The sequence below is a fragment of the Macaca fascicularis genome, chromosome 8 (genome assembly GCF_037993035.2).
Source record: "Macaca fascicularis isolate 582-1 chromosome 8, T2T-MFA8v1.1".
Classification (NCBI taxonomy): domain Eukaryota; kingdom Metazoa; phylum Chordata; class Mammalia; order Primates; family Cercopithecidae; genus Macaca; species Macaca fascicularis.
In genome coordinates, this window is record NC_088382.1 from 139,999,145 (window position 1) to 140,021,178 (window position 22,034).

General features: G+C 43.5%; 1 protein-coding gene across 8 annotated transcripts in view; it reads right to left on the reverse strand.

The window, feature by feature from the left end:
* Positions 1-22,034, reverse strand: part of ASAP1 (ArfGAP with SH3 domain, ankyrin repeat and PH domain 1) — a 396,678-nt gene that overhangs the window by 306,108 nt on the left and 68,536 nt on the right. For 5 of the 8 annotated variants that reach the window (XM_045399283.2, XM_005564080.4, XM_073999460.1 and 2 more), the window contains one exon: positions 7,104-7,230. The exons of 2 other annotated variants lie outside the window; for them this stretch is intronic. In XM_045399283.2, coding sequence (XP_045255218.1) covers positions 7,104-7,230 — 127 coding nt within the window. Of the gene's footprint in view, positions 1-7,103; positions 7,231-7,866; positions 8,007-22,034 lie in introns of those variants that run through there. One more of the 8 variants, XM_065519633.1, reaches the window with a different exon arrangement.

Below are 22,034 nucleotides of genomic sequence, written 5' to 3' on the forward strand. Positions count from 1 at the left end.
ACCAAGTTACTAGCAGTGTCCACTAATTTTTCCACAAAGAGGCTACAGACCCCCATCACAGCTTTCACGAGCCTTTTGGAGATCACGCTTCCAGGCTGGCAAATGTCAGACTAGATATTCTCCAAGGTCGCTTTTACCTGGACACTTAGCAATTCCCTGAATAACTAACACTCAGCAAAAACTCAGGGCTGTTGTACGGCCAAGAAGCTGGAAGCAGAGAGCCAGAGAGCCCTGCAGAAACTGCAACTGAAAGTGGTGGTTCTTTAGCCAGGGCTCTGGGCAGCTCATAGGCAAATCAGATTGGGTCAACAGTCCCAAGCATGCCAGGGCGGAGGTGGAAGCAACAGGGTGATTTTCACATCTGCCCAGTCCAAGAAGGATTGCTGGCAGCACTGTCTTTGATCACAAAAGGCAGAGATTTAATGAGGGGTCCAGCAAGAGGTCTCAGAAGAACAGAGAAAAGCAACTGTCTTTTTCATTTTTCTTCCCTCTCCCAAACTCTTTCTCTCTAGCACTAGAAACCAAATTGAGGTAAGAAGACAATTAATAGATGCCTTTCTCACAGGTCTTGCAAGAAAAAACAAACTGGCAGACAGGAAGCATAGAAGACAGTGAAATACAGAAGAAACAGAATGGGTTTTCAATGCAGAGATTCTGCATTCAGAGCCTAAGTCTACCATTTACCACTGTGTGATCCTGGACAAGTTATTTAATGTCTGTGAGCCTTTATGTATTCACATGTAAAACAATAATAAGAATGCTATTAAAATAATCTTTTATTAGATGATAGGTGTAAAAAATGTTTTGTAAAACCCAAAGATATATATATGAAGGTGTGTGAGGCAGTTCTTGTGTTGTTATAAAGGAATATCTGAGGCTGGGTAATTATAAAGAAAGGAAACTCTGCAGGCTGTACAAGCAAGGTGCTGGTATCTGCTTGGCTTCTGGGGAGCCCTCAGGGAGTGTTTAGTCATGGCAGGAAGAGAAATGGGAGCAGGTATGTCACATGGCAAAAGCAGGGGCAAGAGAGAGAGAAAAGTGGAGGACCCAGACTTTTAAAACACTGGATCTCACAAGAACTAACTGAGCAAGAACTCACTTATCACCAAGGGTCTGATGACGCTAAATCATTCATGAGGCATCCGCCCCCACGAACCAATCACGTCCCACTAAGCCCCACTTCCAACACTGGGGACTATGTTTCAACTTGAGATTTGGAGGGGACAAAAATCCAAACCATATCACAAGGACAAAAAGCATTAGCATAGAATATCTGGCTAACAGGCTTGTGCCTTGTTTTAGAAAGAGCATGAGTTCCAACATATACAATTTCCTTCTCCCTTTGATTCTATAGACAGATATATTCACTCACTGACCTTTGCTGGTTTCATCCAGACAAAACCTCATCCTAAGTACCTCCAGACTGGGTCAAAAGCTTGGGCACAGAGCCTTGACTTCCGTGTGGGACAGAAACATTATGGGAAGGTTTGCTTGCCTTTTGTTGTATTATCTTCAAGAGGTCAGAGACAGACCCAAACATACTTTCTCTACTTTAAGCAAAAGAATAAATGTTAATTTTATCTAAATCCTTCCTGAGGTTTTTTTTTAAGACTACAATCTCCTTGAGGGTAATTAACGGGCTCCTTAAGTTTAGCACCTGCAATATAAAGTAGCACTTCCCATTAAGTTTACCAGCTTTTAAAATTTAAGAGGTAATGCACTTGCATTCTTGAGCAAGCGGAGCTGATGAACAAGATCAGATGTCAAACCCTGACCACAGAAATCCTATGCGTAAGATTTCACAGAAAAACACTTAAGGACCTAACAGTATTTATCAAAGACTGATGACCTCTATCATCAGCATGGCAGTCACCCAAAAGGACATAGATAAAGGTTGAAACTTAATTGGAAGGTGAGGGAACACATACAGAAGTCTGACTGGCCTGCACGAGGACTCGACGGTAATGCAATTAATCCCAAATCTGATACTGGTCGTATGACCTGGGCAAAATACTTACTGGTTGTAAGACCTAGCTAGGCGAAATACTTAACTGCTATAATCCTCAATTTCTTCATCTATAAAATGGGGCCACTGATGATAGGGTGAAAAAAGGTATTAAATAATAGTATGTATAGGTAGTAGGAAGGTCACTGTTATGAGATAGAGCTTGATACTGAATCTACATTCCCTATCTTCATTCATTTCATCAAACATTTCTATATCTTCAGAAACAACTGAACACACCAGATAAACACGTTAAGAAAAGCCTCTAATGCCAGACCCACACCTGACTGCCACCTCCCATAAGAAAACTTTTAGGCTGCATTTCTTGAGGGCAGGGTTCTTCATATTTGTATCCCCGGGTCTAGCACATTGCTGGGCACATAAGAGGCACTGAACAATCTGTATATTGACTACATGGTAATTTGAGTGATTTCACTTGTATTCCTAGGATGAATGTTCTATACTATTTCCCTCCCCTGGGAACTGCCCCTTTCTAACCTGTTAAGAGTTTTAGCCTTATTTCTTTATTTCTTAAAGACCACTAGCTTCTCCATCATACAATCTGGAAAACCCCAATACCTCAGCAGGACTTGGAAAATGACTTGTATATAGCAGGGGCTCCCCAAAAATGTGTTGAACAAATGCTGTTCATGGATTATACTCAAATGAGTTCCCACATTTAAATCTGAAAACTCATATCCAAATCTTTGAAAGTACAGGGAAAAAAACAGTATATTTAAGTATCACTATTAAGAACTCTGAAATATAAACATGAAGAAACATTAAGCCTCCAAGGAACTGAAGCACCTTTTTAATCAGACCAAAACTTGAAGGTGCACTGACAGCAAAGTCTCCTATGTTCCCTACAAAGCTACTGAAATAGGTTTCTGTAGACATTTAGAATACCTATTTTATGTATTAACTGTCTTAAGATTTCTAAACTCTGGGCCAGGCGTGGTAGCTCATGGCTGTAATCCCAGCACTTTGGGAGGCTAAGGCAGACGAACCACTTGAGGTCAGGAGTTTGAGACCAGCCTGGCCAACACGATGAAACTGTGTCTCTACTAGAGATACAAAAATTAGCCAGGCGTGGCGGTGTGCACCTTTAGTCCTAGCCACCCAGAAGGCAGAGGTGAGAGAATTGCTTGAACCTGGGAGGCAGAGGTTGCAGTGAGCTGAGATCACACCACCGCACTCCAGCCTCAGCTACCGAGTGAGAGCCTGTTTCGGGGGGAGAGGGGAGTGAGATTTTTAAACTCCACTTTATTTGCTAGCCACTCGACCTTAGAGAGAAATCATTTCATCTCTCTGGGCCTCAATTTTCTTCTCCATAAAATAGAGATGATAATTGTTCCTCTTTCAGAGAGCTCACATGACAGGTAAATGTAAGCATTCATGCCATGTGTCTACAGCAGGCAGGGTATGGAGCAGCTGCTCAATAAATGAGCAGAACTTGCCTCCTTCATTGCCACCAAATTAAAATGTGGCCCAATATAAAATAACCAGGTAGACTTTCATTTATCATGCTGGCCTCTCTCTCTGACAAAGGTCCTAAGTATTAGCCACTCTAAGTCTTTAAATGGAGAGTCCCTTCTACTGTCTGGGTCACAGCGGTCCTAAAATGCCTGCCTGCTCCCTTTTAGGGAAAACACTTATACTCTCTTAGTCACTTATTCATAACTTACAAATGGTCATGAGTAAAATGGCACACATAAGTGTGCTTTCGTTGTTGAGTAAGTAAAACACTGGCTTTCTGCTTGGAAAACACTCATGCACCAGGACAAAACCTTGGCAGAAAACCAGCTCATCCGTTCCAGTCACCCCAAGGTAGCCACTCACCGTGTGCCAGCCAAACCGTGAATCCCAGAGCCATGTGCGACCCTTTGCCCCAAAAGGTGAGGTCCAGAAGTAAACTCCTCTTTGCCTCTTCTTACCATATGCATCTTTTTTTTTTTTTTTTGAGACATAGTCTCACTCTGTCGCCCAACCTGGTGTGCAGTGGTGCAATCTTGGCTCACTGTAACCTCGGCCTCCCAGGTTCATATGATTCTCCTGCCTCAGCCTCCCAAGTAGCTGAGACTACAGGCATGTGCCATCATGCCTGGCTAATTTTTTAGTAGAGATGGGGTTTCCCCATGTTGGCCAGGCTGGTCTGGAACTCCTGACCTCAAGTGAGCCCCCTGCCTCAGTCTCCCAAAGTGCTGGGATTACAGGTATGACCCACCACACCCAGGCTTTCTTACCATGTATTTCTGATCTACTTCCTAGAGTGCTCATCACAGAGATGTAACTAAAAGCATCAACATCTGCGTAACACGCCACATTCTCTACCAAGGAGACATCGTAAAAGGGAGAGTGTGCGTTAATGTGGGGCTCCAATCTTGGAGATCTAAGTTTTTCAGTTGCGCTCTATGTGTGTTCATTAGTGATTCAAAGAGCAAAAAGAGGTCATAAACAGGAAGGTACTCACTAGAACTAGAAAAATATTTTTTTAAAGAGAGAATTCCAAGTTACCCAAATTAATTCCTATTCCGGAGTTTCCATATCACTAAAAAGTACCCAAAAGTTCTCTTCCTAAGAATAACCACAAAACAACACAAGCCACATTCTTAAAGTTTCCAAATATCTCACTTGTGAAGCATATGCCAACAAGATTTTGTGGTATGCCCCCAAATTTTTCTTATATTTTGAATGTGGTAATGTTAAGTCCCATATTTTTAAAGAACTGAATTGCAATCCACCTAAAATATTTGTAATAATGCACAACTTCCATATATGTAAGCATGGGGGAAAAATTAAAATTCAACTATGGTGACTATCCATCAGTAAAAATACCTAAAGCATACTTTTCACATCTATGCAAAAGGCAACCACTCAGAGAGTCCAACCTCAAGAATTAAAATATGCCGACTGGAGACAATGTTTCCCTGACCAACACCTTACTTAAGTTCAGAAGAAAAATTGTAAAATTATTGTGCCATCCTGAAACATTGTTTATATTTTTGAGAACAGGGTTATTATCAATATACTCTAACATGACACTTTGAACTTCTAGCCTGGTTTCAAGTTCATAAGTGACCACACTTGCATTATAGTTAACTCTATTTTTCTACCTTATCTTACAACAGTATTTCTCATTTAAAAAAATATTTTATATTTGCTTTTAAATTTATTAACCTTAAACTAATATCAACAGCAACTGCAGGTAATTTAACATTAACCCTCTACTACAGGGTTGCTGGAAAATATGCTCACATACCTCTGCAAACAGCATCACCAAATACTTAATCTTATCACATCCTTCACAAACAGAATACAGCAACAATATCTAAATGTGCAGGAAGAGAACGTTAAAATAACTGGCAGCTCTATTAGCAGGCACCGAAGAACTTATCTAGAAGGAAAATAACCACTCAGTCTAATCAATGTCACATCCTTAGAAGTATACACAATTAGTACAGAAAGAGGATGCAAAATGTTCCTATATCAGCATGTTTCAATTTATTACAATTAAGTGAAAGACAGACCCATGATGGAGTTCAATGCCTGGCAACTCTGTTTAATCCCAAATGAGTGTAACAGACTGGCAGTTCACAAACACCAAAAAAAAAAAAAAAAAGAAAAGAAAAGAAAAGAAAAGAAAAGAAAAGAAATCCATTTATCTCTGGTTTTCAAACAAACCTAGTTAGGTGGTATTTCTCCATCTACTTCACAATTCACTCCCATCACCCAATACTGACTCCAGAGAGAACTCTGGAAGCATGCCGGAATGACACATTCAGTCACAGCACCAAGCAGGCAAGATGGGCCTCAGCACTAACAGAAGTCTCTCCCCTCCTAAAATTTGGGACCCCTCTACCTCTGACTCCCAGTTCTACGTGTGCGGAAACATGAATCAAAGCTCATTTCAAGATCAGTCGGCCCACAGGGGCCCAAGCTTCCCCCTATTACAGAGGGCCGCCCTTGGGGTGGGGGGCTTACATCAGAAAGAGCTCCCCAAACCTCACCTAAACCAGCCACAGCATAACCCACCCAGGGAAAACCATCTCCCTTCCTACCTTCCACCCAATGGTGCCATTTTCAGTTGAAATACGTTTGCCTTGTTTGAAGGGAAGGGATGCTTTTTGGCACTTACTGATGATGCTGAGTTCCAGGGCAAATATCCTATTTTTATCGCGGCCCCAGAAGCTTCTGCAGCTCCTTGGCTTTGAGGTTCCTCTTTGCCCATACCACTCTATCATTAATTCACTGAAAACCCTAAAGAAATCGATTTGGCCTTGGCCCTGCCCCCCACCCCACCCGCAACGCTTTCCTAAAGGGTCCAGATAAGAGGAGCTGTCTGACTGTAGCCTTGGGCCTCCCTTCTCCCTGTCTGTTCAGCTCAAGGCAGCCTGCACCGGTCTCCGATCTCCTTGCCCAGTCTGAGTGCCCTGCGGGCAGGTCTTGCTGGCGCAGCAGCCCTAAGCCCTACCAAACCCTCCGGGTTAGGGGAGCCGGGTGGGAACCTATGTGCACAGATCTCTTTCCATCTGGCTTCAGGCACCAGAGACTAGCAGGGAGAAGTCCTGGAGTGGAAACAGTCCCAGCCCGAGTTCTCTCTGGGTCCTTTGGGATTTTTCCACCCGCCCTTGCCTCCGCAGCTACGCCTGCCTGGCCCAGCCGGGCCGCTGAGAGGTGCGTTCACTGCCCATCTCCTAGTCCCTTGCTGGTGACCTTGGCTGCACTGCTTCGCCTCTGTGCCCTCGGTGGCCTGACGCCACCTACCTGGAGGGTTACAGGAGGGTCACGAAGATGTGGAAGCGCTGAACAGTGCATGCCAAGGACAGGACTTCCATCTTCTGTCCTCCCTGGAGTGTCCACAGCTCGCTCAGTCCTCTCCCACCTCCAGACCCCAGGCCTTTCAACCCGCACGACCCCAGAAGAGGCGAAGGGATGGGGAAGGGGCCGCCCGTCCGAAGTCCCTTATTCACCCGGCGGCTGCCTGAGGGGGTGTGGCGCCCCCGGCCCCCGCGTCCCCTTCCTCCCAGCTCCGAGGAGATCCTCCAGCTGCGCGGCGGCAGCGGCGAGCGCGGACGGCAGGGGTCCCGGCCCGACCTACCTCCTCCAGCAGCGTGACGGTGTTTCTGCAGTTGTGCAGCCGCGTGGTGAAGCTGGACGTGGTGGGCGAGTTGTAGTCCTCGGTGGTCTCGGCGATGAACTCCGAGACAGAGATCTGGTCCGGCATCCTGCCGGGGGGACGAGACACAAGCGGGGGCGGGGGGTGAGTCACGGCGCAGGCTCCCGGGGCCGCGGGCCGCCCGGCGGCTCATGAACCCCGGCGCGCAGCCCGCCACCCGCCGCCCGGCCTGGCGCGCGGCTCCCGTCCCCGGCGGCGGCGAGAGGGAGGGAAGGAGGCGGGTGTAGGCAGGCGGCGGCGGCGGCGGCGGCGGCGGCGCTCTGCGCGGGGCCCTTCAAACTCCAAGCCGCGCGCGAGGCAGGGGGCTCTCCGGGACCCGCCTCCCTCTGCTCATGCCGGCGGCGGCAGCTCCTCAGCAGCGGGGGAGGGGACGCGGCTGCGCGCGGGGTCTTCGCGGGGGTCTGGGCTCCAGCCGGCCGCTGGGGCGTGCGCGGGCTGGGTGGCTAGGGCGCCGGGCGCTGCCTCCTCAGACGCGCTGACAGGCGGCGGCGCGGGCCTGACTGACTGAGCTCACACTCCCTCGGCGGGCGGGCGGGCGGGCGGCGCTCGCGCTGCAGTCACGGGGACAAACAAGGAAGTGCTCTGCGCACGCGCGCCGGCCCCCGCCCTGCCCCCACCCCCCCCGCGCCCCGCCCCCGGCCCGGCCCCCGCCCCGCCCCGCCCCGCCCCGTCCCCGCTCGCTCACCGCCCCCAGGGCCTGGCTCCGACTCGGCCGCTCCCGACCCCGGCTGCGCTGCACGGGGGCTCCGGAAGCCCGAGTCCCTGGTCCGCCTCCGGAGCGGTTACTTCAGCGAGCTCGTTACGCCAGCGTTTTGCAAGAAGGGGGCCCAAAAAAGTTGTACGTGTTCTTTTTTAGTCGCGTGTGGGTGCAGGAAGTGAGGCCCCGGGAGAGCCGCCTCCTATTGAGAGGGCCGCCGACCCCGCGAAGGAGGCGCTGGGCGCAGGGGCGGCCTCCCGGGGCCCGGGCTTGCAGCTGCCCTCTCGCCCGCTCGCCCCATCTCTCTGCAGAGTGCTCCTCGCCGCTTAAAGGCTGGTTTTGTGCAGTTGGCTTAGGTTGCTACAATGCAGCGTGAAGACGAATGAAGGGTTTGGGGTTTAAAAAAAAAAAAAAAAAAAAACTTTCTAATCTTTCGTTTGCACTTTTTTTTTTGTTTAACTCGCAGGAAAGCCGAGGGTCAGGGAATGTAAAAGGCATTGCCCGAGTTGCAAATGGTGTTCGATGCTAAGCAGATGCCAAATTTCGGTGGAAAAAGTACCAACAGATACCTCACTCCTCGGCCTTGACAGATGGCTAATTTTAAAACTAGCTCAATCTACTTAGTCCGAAGAATCCATTTAATTTCTCACCATTCACTGAGTATGAAATTGGTTTAAAAGAAGAAGGAGGATTAAAAAAAGCTAGGTCTTTGGGAAGGGCCACAGGATTGGTACCTGTAATTCAAGCCAGGAGAGCCTTTGATAGCCTTAGGGTGCAAGGCTGAGCCTGTCCTCCCTAACACACACCCACTGCGCCGTACCCCTCATCCCCGAAAATGGGCTCCTGCCATCTTGCACTGTTACGCCTCAAATCCGTTCTCTGGTTCTTACCCCTGACTACAAGGGAGTGCCCCAAAGCAGGGATCTTGTCTTAGCCTTGGGCCTGCTACAGAGAAGTAGTAGAGTGGCTGTCAAAATACATCACCTCATTAACTCTCAAATATTTACTAAGCACCAACTATGTGCCCTGGAGATTGAGTAATGCCAAGGCCCCTGCTCTCATGAAGCTTACCTTCTAGGACAGAAATAGACAACTCACAATAAAGTGGAGTAAATATAAAGTAAGAAAGCGAAGGAGTGGCTATAGTATAAAGAATCTGCAGAGAAGGCTTTGCTGACAAGGTGACATCTTGAGAAAAGGATGACAAGAGTAAGTCACCCAGATAATCCTGTTGTCTATGGCATCTTGGGCCCTCAGTTGCCTCACGTGAAAGCAAAAGATAAGGACACCAACCCTAGGACCTGGCTGTTCTGTTGAGTTCACTGATGATGGATGAGAAAGTGCTTTGTGCACAGGAAAGTCATTAGACAAGTGTGAGATGTTCACCTCCCTCTATTGCCTGTACTGAACCTGCACCGTGCCTCCAGTGAGATGCTCATCAGTGTCCTCTAAGAGGCCATGCTTCAGGTAGGCAAGTGTTCCAGCTAATTAAAGGGAGAATTTTATACAGGGAATGTACATAAATATCCTTCCCTGGCAAGGGGAAGTTGAGAAATCAACTTAAAAAGACATTCTTTAAAAAATTAGTAAATAAATAAACAGGCACCCAACTTTGTCCTCATTAGCACTTTAAAAGCTTGGCTTGGGACACACCAAGTATGAAGTTCAGGGGAGACAGCCAGATGATGACAGCAGGCAGCTGAAGAGCCATACCTGGAGGTCACTTGCTCATGTGCTGTAGTTGACAGAACACGGTCTTTTGAAGTATGAGCCACCCAGGAGAAAATCCTACCATCCTTTCCCCACATACTAACCAAGTCACCCTGCATCTGGAAAATTCTGTGACTTGGAACAAATATGGCCTATACCGGTTGAGCTAATTAAGCTGAGACTCAGTTACCCCATGGAGCACTGACAACACACAGCACTTAAGACTTCACTCCAAGAAAGCCTTCCTTCCTCTAGGCTGGAAACAAATTCAGACTTGGATTCTTGCATTTATTCTGTTCTCCCATCTATTCCAGGTAGTCGTCTAGCACCTGTCACCTCCACTGAGCTGGTAGTTCCTTCCATCTTCTTCGTCTGGCATTATAGTAAAGACTCAATAAACATGAGCTGTTATTAAAAACCAAAAGTCAGTGTTTAATTGCCTCAATTCCAAGAGGACTTGGGTTCCAGAGTTTTCCCTCCTAGTAACTGATGCTGTCATCTTGGGCCTTGGTGCTATCTTTTGTAAAATAAAGGAGTGGGTGTGTCAAAATGACCACAGATTCCTCCCAGCAGGAGCCGACTTGTGTATACAGTCAGCTCTGCAGATGCAAAGAAGAAAGATTATTACAACAAGCTAAGCTAACTGCAGTGGTGGACAGCTGGAGATTGCTTTCTTGACTGAATTCACCAAAGACTCCAAACTGCTGCCATCAATTTCTGTTTCAGTTTCATTTGAAGATTATGTTATGTATCTGCTCCTCCCCCGTCTCCTTCAGCCAAGAAAGGAATATGCTCACAATGAGATATTGTGCTCCGGTAAGTATATACCTCCTCAGACTGGTCTGCAATTAGAATTTCAAAGGTTCACACCTCTACCCACCATTTCTGGGCCATAATCCTCTTTAAATTTGAAACCATGCCTCAGTGAAAACCATCTGCACCTCTCCTTTTCTCAAATACTCTGAAAATCATTCCTGGATATCTAAAAGCAAATAGAGACTGACATGGGAAAAACATAAATGCTGGATTTCTTTGTGTGGAGCTGCCTCTAAATATACACCATCCTCCCCAAAGCCAGGAAACATGTGCACACACACATACCTGTGTGCACCTGGCTTTATATAAAGCAACCATCATCTCCGTTGTCGTCGTCATAATAAGACTGTTCAGCACCCTTGTCCTCCTCATGTCTGCCTCTTACTCAGCACTGCTGACTGAGGTAACACCATGATTATGGCAGGATGCACTTTGTCTCCTTGAAAAAAGGCAGCAGGAACAGTGGTGGCTTATTCTTCTGAACAGCAATGGCGCTAATGAACCACTTGCCATCAGGGAATTGGCTCTCAGTTACATTTCCAGTTGCAGACCTCACTCTCATTCATCTGTCTTATAACCAAGGAGGGTGCATTTGCAAGATGACTGACCAGAAACCAGAGGTGGGGGAGTGCGGGTGGGGAGTCAGAGGTGCTCTCTGGGCCCAAGAAACCACAAGGAGCCCTTGGTGCTCTGATCCGCAGTGTTAGCCAGCGACAGCTTCATCACAGGCTCCTGATGCCCTCATGGAACAAGGACAATGGCTGAAGTGGGAAGGGAACACACTTTTTATTACATGGACCTGAGCTTAAATCTCTACTTTGTTGCTTATTCGCCTTGTTTTCTAAACTATGTTTCAGATTATTATGTGAAATGAAATGAGAAGATATGGATACATAGGCTGATGCATAGTCAATAATCAATGTGATTTCCCTTTGAACTCCCCTTTTCTGTGAAAGATGACTATAAATACATCTGCTTTCATTCCACCACTCAGATATCTCTAAATTAGTCACTAGGAGGAGGAAAGGAGGGAGAGGGGAAGGCTGCACAGTAATTCCCAAAGTCTGGGATCTCAGATTTGGGAATAAACAGTCCTCAGAGACCTCGCTTATTCTCAAAGTTTCCTTTGTTAGGTCAGATGCATTAGTGATGGCTTGGATTTTGGAAGTAAATAAATAGTATCTAGAATCAAACTGGATGAATACCAATCAAGATGAGAGTAAGTTAAGACCAACTCACTAAAATAAAATAAAAGCCGATTTTCATGTAACACAGTCCCTGTAAAGAAGGATAATCTGAGCAAAACAACTTCTAGGGGATGATAGCATGGGGCATTTCTTTTGCAGGAGCATGAATTATCAGCTGATTCTCACATAAAAAAAGACAGGCTCCCTTCTCTGCCATGAAGAAGCTACTAGACCTTGTTAAAGTATTTCTCCTCTCTGAGTCTCAGTTTTCATATCTATAAAATGGGGACAATGACAGCCCCTATCTCAGTGTTCTGAGAATTTAATGAGCTAAGGTATATAAAGTGCTTAGCAGGGTCTCAGACATCCTAAGTAGACAGTTATTTTTCCGATATTATGGGAACTTTGAAAACCTTATCTGGAGATATAAATTACGATATTCTTGCCGGGTGCAGTGGCACACACCTGTCATCCCAACTACTTGGGAGGTTGATGTGGGAGGACTGCTTGAACCCAGGAGTTTGAGAGCAGTCTGGACAACACGGTGAGACTACATCTCATTTTTTTTAAATAAAAAATAAAATAAATTCTGATATTCTTGCAAAAACAAAATATTCACCATGACCGGCTATGTACCAGAAACTTTGGCAAGTATAGAATTTAGAATACATTTACCCTTCTTTAAGCCTCATGACAACTTTATAAAGTATATTTATCCCAAATTTACCAGAGACCTAAGGCTGCTGGGGTATAGAATACTACTTTCTCAGCTTCCATCTGGAGCCAGGTACTGCATTGGTTGTTATATATGTAATGTCTGAATTCATTCATATAACAGTCCAGAGATGCAAATATTACAATAATGGAAACTGAGACACAATAAAATCTCGCTGCAAGTTAATGTCCCTGAGCCTGGCAGACTCTAAATCCAATGCTTTTTCTGCTGCCTGCAAAACTGGTCTCTTTACTGTATTCTGTGTAGTGCTACTTTGTTAGATACAGTATTTTTTCCAGCCCCGGCAACCAAAGAAAGTATCCTTATTTCACCTGACAACTTATGAATTCATTTTCTACCATCTTAATGAAGTGGTGGACGAAAGGAAAACGCTGAAGGAGCAGGAGTAGGAAGGGCTGTACTTTAGTCCATCTTTTACAGTTAGGCTTATGTTGCCATAGTCTACATAAACTACTGCTCTTTTCATGTTCTTTGTATGAGTGCTTCCCAAGTGCACTCATGCAATTTCAGGTAATAAAAAGAAGAAGAAGAAAAAAAGCCAATTCTAGTCCCAAATGTACTTAATTCAATTTAAATACTCCAAGCAAAACCACTAGAGTTTTCTCAGTAAAGAGGAGAACATGGCTTGTTTGCAGACAAAAAAACTACTCTGTTCTATAGCTCCCTGTTCCTCTGATGGAAGTAGGAAGAAAAGAGGCAGAATGGTGGGAACCTAGAAGTGTAAATATCAACTGAATGATCTCAGGGATGTATTTCTGTTTAGTCCTATGAAAGAATAATTGTGATTATTATTATGTGCCCTGTATTATCTTGAGTCATTGCAGGCGCAACCTCACTTAATACTTGCAGCAACAACATAAAGCAGGTACTGTATTATTCCCCATGTTCTATGCATGGGAAACCTGAAGCTTAGAGGTCACCTGTCAAGTAGTGGAGCAGGACCCAAGCAATCTGATTTCATACCCCATGTGATCAGCCACCGTGCTCTGTTAGCTTATCAAAGACAATGGATGAGTCCACAGCCCTAGGATGCTTTTTCTGTTGGAGTATATGTCTGTGTTTTTTCCTTCTGGGGAACTCATTACAAGTCCAATTCAAACGCAAGCTTGACTGGTCTAGAGAGCACTCTCCTTGCCGCATTCCTCCAGGTGGCATTAATCTTCATGTGGGTATCTGCAGTCAGCTTCTCTCACTCTGCCTTAAGCAACTGGAGGATATTGGCACCACTCAGAGGAAAAGAAACTGAGAACTTCCTCAGCAACAAATAGCTCTGTTAGCAGAAGGGCTTGGCTCTGACTCATCTCTCACTTGAGCTCAGGAGTTCAAGGCTGCCGTGAGCTATGATTGCACCACTGCACCTCAGCACTCCAGCCTGGACAACAGAGTAATCCAGTCTCTAAATAAATAAACAAAATAAAAAAAAAAACAAAAAACAAACCCCAAACAAACAAACACCTCATATCTTCCAACTGAGTATCCTATACCACAAAGTCCCAGACTATCAATCCCTGATAGCATTCAGGGACTAAATACTACCCATGTCTGTATCACCTACATCCCCCAGGAACTAAAGCAAGACAGAAGATTCCTGTAACCTCGGGCTTGGCCTTTTACAAGCACCATCTCCTGAAATCTTCCTAGTAACCTAGTGAGGTAGTATGTTTTCTGCAAGAGAACTCAGAGATATGCACAATCTGCTCAAGGTTAACAGTTAATAAGTGGAGAAATGCTCTTCAGTCAGTCTGAATCCAAACACTGTAGGCTTTTTCTTCTCTAGGAAGGCACTGCCTAGTTGGGGTCCCTTGTGGGCCCCCATAAATGTGTTTTGAATTGAACTGGCTCCCTTTTATGAGCTACATCATTTCTATTACAAGTAAAACAACCTCCAATGAAGAAAAAATCATGGTGTTTTATGGGAGTCCTAAAAACTTGCAATCTCCAGGAATGAGGGATTTAAAATCTTGCTTATTTCTGATAAAGTCACATTCACCTGAAAAATGAGAAAAACTTATGAAACATCCAGGTTTCTTTTTTTCTTTGATGAATTTGTTTTAAGTTGAGTTGATCACCTTTAATGATGCCCAACTTCGGTGCTATGTCAAGAATGAGAATGTTCCTCTTTTATGGCCCTTTTCAATGGCACCATTTTCCAGGGTACCATTTTCCAAATATTTATATTTCTCCAACTAGACTGTGAGCTACCTAAGACCAGAGAGGGTTTCTGTTTGATATTATAGCCCCAAAGCCCCAAGTGTTTAAGAGATACTTACTGAATAGATGGAAAGAAGACTGACTGACTGAATGAATGAATGAATGAATGAGCAAACATTTATAGGGGGAAGGGTATGAGAGGAATTGGGAGAGGAGACATGGAGAGATCTAGAAGAGGGTAAGATCCACAGAAGCAATCCTGGATTTTAGAGTCGCTTTCATTATCTTACATCATTATAAGCAGTAAGAGCCAGAGAGAATTTTAAGGATAACGTGCTTTCTAAACTGTTCATTTTTCAGATGAGGAAACTGATTCCCAAGCAGTTAGGTGACTTGCCTGGTGTTCCCTGACAGATTTGTGGTAACTGGGCCAAATGCCAGGTAGCCTGGTTCCCAAGGGTTCCCCATTTTACCTTTCCCAGTTATATTTCAAGGATGGGATTAAAGACCTTCAGAAACTTCCATCTACAACAGATTGTGCTGTCTTTGCATCACAGCATCAAGAAATGCCTATGCACAATTGTCTACTATTTAAAAATTGTAACAGTATAAAGTTTGGCACACTATCACTTAACTGACACTCCTAATTTGGGGCAAGAGGACTGTGCCCCATGGTACTCACCTAGTTGTGCTATTTTTCTAAGCCACCCGCCCTTTACCCAGGGAAGCGTCCCAGTACACGTAGAGTGTAGGTCAAATTTCTTCTTTTCTCAAGTCCAGTTGACTATTGTGATTGACATAGTTCCTCCTCCCTTGGTCATTTTCAGAGATGAGATCATTGCCTCCTGAGTCTCTGAGGACATTCTGGCTACAGAGGTATTAGGAGGGAACCAGTCAGTTCAGTTCTAATCCACAACAGTTATTAAGCAGCTTTATAACCTTTCTAGTGGCTAAGAGTGTGCGATCTGGATTCAGATTACCTGGGGTTCAATCTCAGCGCTGCCATTTAATAGGATTTGTTACCTTAGGCAAGTTATTTAATTTAAATTGCTTTATTGTTAAAAGGAAGATGATGATAAGCCCTCTCTCTGGAGGTTGTGGTAAGATTGAAATGAGATAATCCGTGCAAATGCTGACCACAGTGCCTGGTATATAGTAAGTGATCAATAAACGTCAGCTACTAATATCACTATTTGCATTCTAAACAGGTACTATGCTAGATTCTGTGTTTTGTTTTGTTTTTTTTTTGGGGGGGGGTGGAGTCTTTCTCTGTCACCCCAGGCTGGAGTGAAGTGGCACAATCCCAGCTCACTGCAACCTCTGCCTCCCAGGTTCAAGTGATTCTCCTGCCTCAGCCTCCTGAGAAGCTGGGACTACAGGTGTGCGCCACCACACCCAGCTAATTTTTGTATTTTCAGTAGAGACGGGGTTTCACCATGCTAGCCAGGATGGTCTCGATCTCTTGACCTCATGATCCACGCCCACCTTGGCCTCCCAAAGTGCTGGGATCACAGGCGTGAGCCACTGCACCCGGTCGCTAGATTCTTTAAGAGCCAAAAATAAATTTTAAAACGTAAGAGACAACTTCTGTCATCAAGGAGCTCATATGTAGGCAGAGATTCTGGTTTTCAGCACAAGTGATGGAATATTCAAATAATTCAAACAGAAAATAAAGATGTATTTTTAAAATGTGACCGATGAATGTAAAGACCAAGTAAAAGTAATTTGATGTAATGCTCTCTCTCTGATTTGCCCACAGCCCAGCTAGATATATTTTTATGAGCACTTTTCAAAGCCACTGAGCCTCTGAAATACTACTCCAAAAGAAACATTTGATAAATGGTAGCTATTTGTGACTTTAGCACCAAGATGTTTGTGACATGGAATGCCAGGGAGGTCGGCTCCTTTTCCTCAGTCAAATAATTTCACCTCCCTTGGCCTCATTTTCCTTGTGGTTAAAATCAGCAACTTGGGGCACAGGCTCTCAGAGGTCCCTTGGCAATGGCATCCTATAGCTCAGTAAATGCTTTTTTGACATCAGGGTGACTACCAACCCCAAACACCAAGAGGTCCCCAGCTCTGCTTCAAAAAGCTAAGAACTGTCTGGAGGTCTTCCGTCTGGGTTGGGGCCCCCGTTAAGGATACTCTATATTACATGAATCTGTCACAATATTCTCTTGTTGCTTTTCAAAAATATGATTTCACCTGCAATGTATTTGAACCCACGTAACAATGAGTTGTATCATAACAGGATTTTTCCATAACGATGTCAAATGTAGGGCATTGCTTCACTTGAAAAAGGAAAATTGCCCACCCACTGCAGAGTTTTCTTCTTAGCATATGCTATTTAGTTAACATCCTTTTTCAAATGTGAGCATTCAAAATCACACTAGGGGCTCTAATTTAGAAAAAAAAATAAGTCTCTACAATTGCTAGCAAACCTTTTGTGAGAGCATCCAGCTTCTGCTCCCTAATATTTTCTGTTTTTTTGTTTTTAAAAAATTAGTTTTTTTGCTCTGGCCTTACAGGTTGAGAGGCATTATACAAACTAATTTATAAAATTGCTTTATTTATATAGACAGCAGAGAACTTATTTTCAATATCATATTATTTTCATGAATATTATTTTCAATATCATGGGGGTGTTCTGTGTGAATAAACTACCTTTCTCCCTATGTTTGGGTTTAAGAATTAACTTTCATTTACTCCCAACTAATTTTAACAACCTGAAATTATCAGCAGTTCAGACAGACTTTTAGCATACTGACTACATTGTCTGTCTGCCCTACATCCCATCCCCTTCTTGTAGGAACTACTCCTCCCTGACTCCAGGTAATTTTCTAGACTGTCAGTCATATCTCTACTTTCCCAACTAAAGGGCTGGACCCAGGCTGTCCAATCAGAGTATTCCAGAATCCTGAAAACAGCATTGATGGGTACTAGAACAGGCATTTATCTCAGGCATGGCCAACCAGAATCCTTCATGGATATAGAGGAATACGCCTTTTCTAAGTCTACTCAAAAGACTTAGTAGGCCTTCAGCTACTGGTGACCATCTTTGCCACATATGAGAGAGCTGGCCCAAGAATGATCATAACCAGAAGATGGCAAGAGATGGGGGAGTGTCGTGGTGACATTGTTTGAACCACTGGATCCACAAAAATCTATCCCATGCCTAATGTTAGCCCAACCCTTGGACTGCCTAGTAATGTGAGCAACTGTACTTCTTTTTTAGTGTAAGCTAGTCTGAGTTGGGTTTCTACCACTAAAACTAAAAAAGCCCTGGCTAATCTTTTTCTGGGTGCCAGTACCATCTTCACAGTTACTAGATATGTTATCTTAGGCAAGCTGTTCACTGCCTTCGAGCCTCAGCTTCCTCATCCGTAAAATGGGGATAATTATATTTACCTCAAAGGATTGTTATACAGAATCAATTAGATAATACACATAACAGAATTGGAAAAAATATTTTCAAACTGTATAGAGGTTGAGTATTCCTTATCTGAAATGCTTGGGACCAGAAGTGTTTCAGATTTATTTTTTTTTATTTCTGAAACATTTGCATATACATAATGAGACACCTTGGGGATGGAACCCAAGACTAAACACAAAATTCACTTATGTTTCATATAAACCTTATACACATAGCCTGAAGGTAATCTTATACCATAGTTTTAATGATTTTGTGCAAGAAACAAAGTTTGCATACAATGAAATATCAGAAAGCAAAAGTGTCAGCATCTCATGTTGGCATTCAAAAAGTTTTGGATTTGGGAGAATTTCAGATTTGGAATTTTCAGATTAGGAATGCTCAACTTGCATTTGATAAAGATCTAGTATTCAAAATATATAAACTTTTGCAACCCAATAATAAAGAGATAAATAATTAATTTAAAAGTGGGCAAAGGGGTTGAATAGACATTTCTCCAAAGAGATACAAATGGATAATAAGCACATTAAAAGATGCTCAGTATCACTAAACATTAGGAAAATGCAAATCAAAAACACAATGAAATGCCATTTTGCACACACTAGGATGGCTGTAATAAAAAAGATGGAAAGTATCAAGTATTGTCAAGGATGTGAAGAAACTGGAACCCACCACATTGCTGGTAGGAATGTAAAATTTGGCAACTCCTCCAAAGGTTAAACCTAGTGTTATCATCTGACTTAGCCATCGCATTACTATTATGGACTGAATGCATGTGTCCCACCCAAATCCATATGTTGAAATCCTAACCCAATGTGATGGTATTACGATGTGACACTTTTGAGAGGTAATTAAGTCATGAGGGTGGAGCCCTCATGAATGGGAACAGTGCCTTATAAAAGAGACCCCAGGCTGGGCATGGTGGCTCACACCTATAATCCCAGCACTTTGGGAGGCTGAGGTGGGGAGATCACCTGAGGTCAGGAGTTCAAGACCAGCCTGGCCATCATGGTGAAAACCTGTCTCTACTAAAAATACAAAAAATTAGCCAAGCGTGGTGGCACACACATGTAATCCTAGCTACTCAGGAGGCTGAGGCAGAATTGCTTGAACTCAGGAGGCAGAGGTTGCAGTGAGCTGAGATCGCACCACTGTACTCCAGCCTGGGTGACAGAGCAAGACCTTGTCTCAAAAAAAAAAAAAAAAACAAAAACAAAAAACAGAGAGTAGCTCTCTAGCTATTTTTCAGCCATATAAGGACACAATGAGAGGTCAACAGCCTGCAACAGGGAAGAGGGCCTCACGAGAACCCAACCATGCTGGTACCCTGATCTCAGACTTTCAGCTTCCAGAACTGAGAGAAATACATTTGTTGTTTGTAAGCCATCCAGTCTAGGGTAATTTGTTACAGCAGCCCGAACTGACTAAGACATTCCTAGGTAAATACACAAGAGAAATGAAAACATATGTCCACATAAAACCTTGTACACCAATGTTCACAGCAGCATCATTCATAACATTCAAAAAAATGGAAACAGCTCAAACATTCATGAACAAACAGATGGATAAACAAAATGTGGCATATCCATACAATGGAATATTATCCAGCCATAAAAAGGAATAAAGTACTGGCACATGCTACAACATAGATAAAACTTGGAAATATTATGCTAAGTCAAAAGCCAGATACAAAAGACCACATACTGTATGATACCTTCTATATTAAAGATGCAAAATAGGCAAATCTATAGAGACAGAAAGCAGATTAGTGGTTACCAGGGGCTGGGGGGAAGTGGTAATGTGCAATGACTACCAGTGGGTACAGGGTTTCTTGTGAGGAGTGACAAAAATGTTCTGGGATTAGACCATGATGAGAGTTCTATCATTTTGTGAATACACTGAAAACCACTGAATTGTATATCTTAAAAGGGCAAATTTTATATGAATTATCTCAATTTAAAAAATAACCCCTATGGTGATGAAGATAGAAGGCATACCTTACCTGTTAGTAACAACTAGAATGACTATCATTTAGTATCTACTATATATAAGGCAATTTATTTATATGATTTTGTTTAACCCTCACTGCAACCCTACAAAGTAGCTATTACTCTCCTCGTGCTAGACCTAGGGTGCTGAAATGAGTAAGTGGTAGGGTAAAGATTCAAACAGAAGTCTATCTAATTTCAAAGTTCAAACAAACAAACCTAATTGCTAATGTTACTCAGGTTTTTGTTTGTACAGAGTTGAAATCTAATCCTAATTTATACAATGGGCCTATGAAAATGCTGAACCAACTAAGAATATATGAAAACGACTTATCTCAGAAGTGGTCAAATGAGAAGTATTCTACCAGAGTCATTTTCCCAACCAGTCCTCTGTGTTTGGGATTGTATATTTAAGAGGCTTAGGGATCCTACTGAATTATTCTGAAGACATGCAACAGGCCTATTTTGTGGTGTTATAGAATCATTGAAAAGACTGGTCTCAATTCACCAAGTATAGGCATTACATTTTATAAGCACTTACATTTCAACTCAGAAATTGTTTCAGTGATACAGTCACAGAGAAGCCAACAGGCTCCCACGGAATGGATTTCTGAAGAAGCACATTTATTTACACAACCCTTGCACAATTTGGCTAAGGGAGAGGAGACAAGGCAGATTCCACACAGGAAGGAAGATGATAAAGCTCAAAGACTTCTTTGCTTTAAAATCAATGTTCTGCCCAATCTCTCCAGAGCAATCATTTAAAATTCCACAATAATGTTTCCTGCCAAAGAGACAAACGGCAATGGGCTTGTCACAGCTGAAACAGAACACCAGGTTTGTTGTTAGTTTATTTGTTTACATAAAATAGATGGGATACCTACCAGTGTATTATCTATACCCTCACAGCAGGTTGATACAGTACTGTTGGGTAAAGAGTGGCTTTTCTTTGGTTTTCCTTCTTTCTCATCAGGGTTCTTTAGAATTCAAGCCACAGTGACGTAAGTGAGGATGAAACATTTGCAGGAAGAAAAGATTTTTCCACAGTTTTTTTTCCGTAGCTTGATATATCTAATTTTGTATGCACTATGGATGGCTAGAGCTGGTAACCCAAATATTCTTTATGAGGGCAAAAAATTCTGGTTTTATTTTCTGTTATAGGTTGTTGCCTGAGAGAGAAAATTCAGATTGAAATATATTACAGTCTTTTCTCCAGACCTTGGCTGGAATTTTTACCCCACTCTTTCCTTTTCTGAGAGAGCACACCCATTGCATGTGGACACATGGACACATGTACACACAGACACATAGACCCACAGACATACATAAGACACACACACATACACAAATACACAGACATACACATACATGGACACACACAGACACACACACACATACAGACACAGACATGCACACACACACATACACACAGACATACACACATACAGACCCACACACAGACACAGACATAAACACACACAGACCCCCCCCACACACAGAAATACATACACACACACACACACACGCACACACACACACAGAGTCTCATATTTTCTGGAAAACAAGAGCCAGAAAAGAAAAAAAAAAAAAAACAACTCATGTAAATCTCTAGACAGACACATTCATTATGAATTTTTTTTTTGCATACAAAACCTATGGATTTTAATCACAGGTGCACCCTCTCAGCTCTCACTTGCTCCCATTTTCTCTTACCATACTCAAAATTCTAACAAGTTTGGTGAGCTCATTTTTAGACCTTCAACAAACTGAACACAGCAGTTATGCTGAGAATAGTGAAAAGGGGCTACAAGGAAGGGAGGAAAATGTACCACCACAAACTAGAAATTTACTAACACACCATTCCACAAAAAATAAATTCTAAATACATGAGCCTGCTAATTAGTGAAAAACACTCTACTCAACCGATCTCAACCTCAAATAAGTGATATTCAAAATAATAAACCTGGCCAGGCACAATGGCTCACACCTGTAATCCCAACACTTTGGGAGGCCAAGGAGGGTGGATCACCTGAGGTTGGGAGTTCGAGACCAGCCTGGCCAACATAGTGAAACCCTGTTCCTACAAAAAATACAAAAATAGCCAGGTATGGTGGCATGCATCTGTAATCCAGCTACTT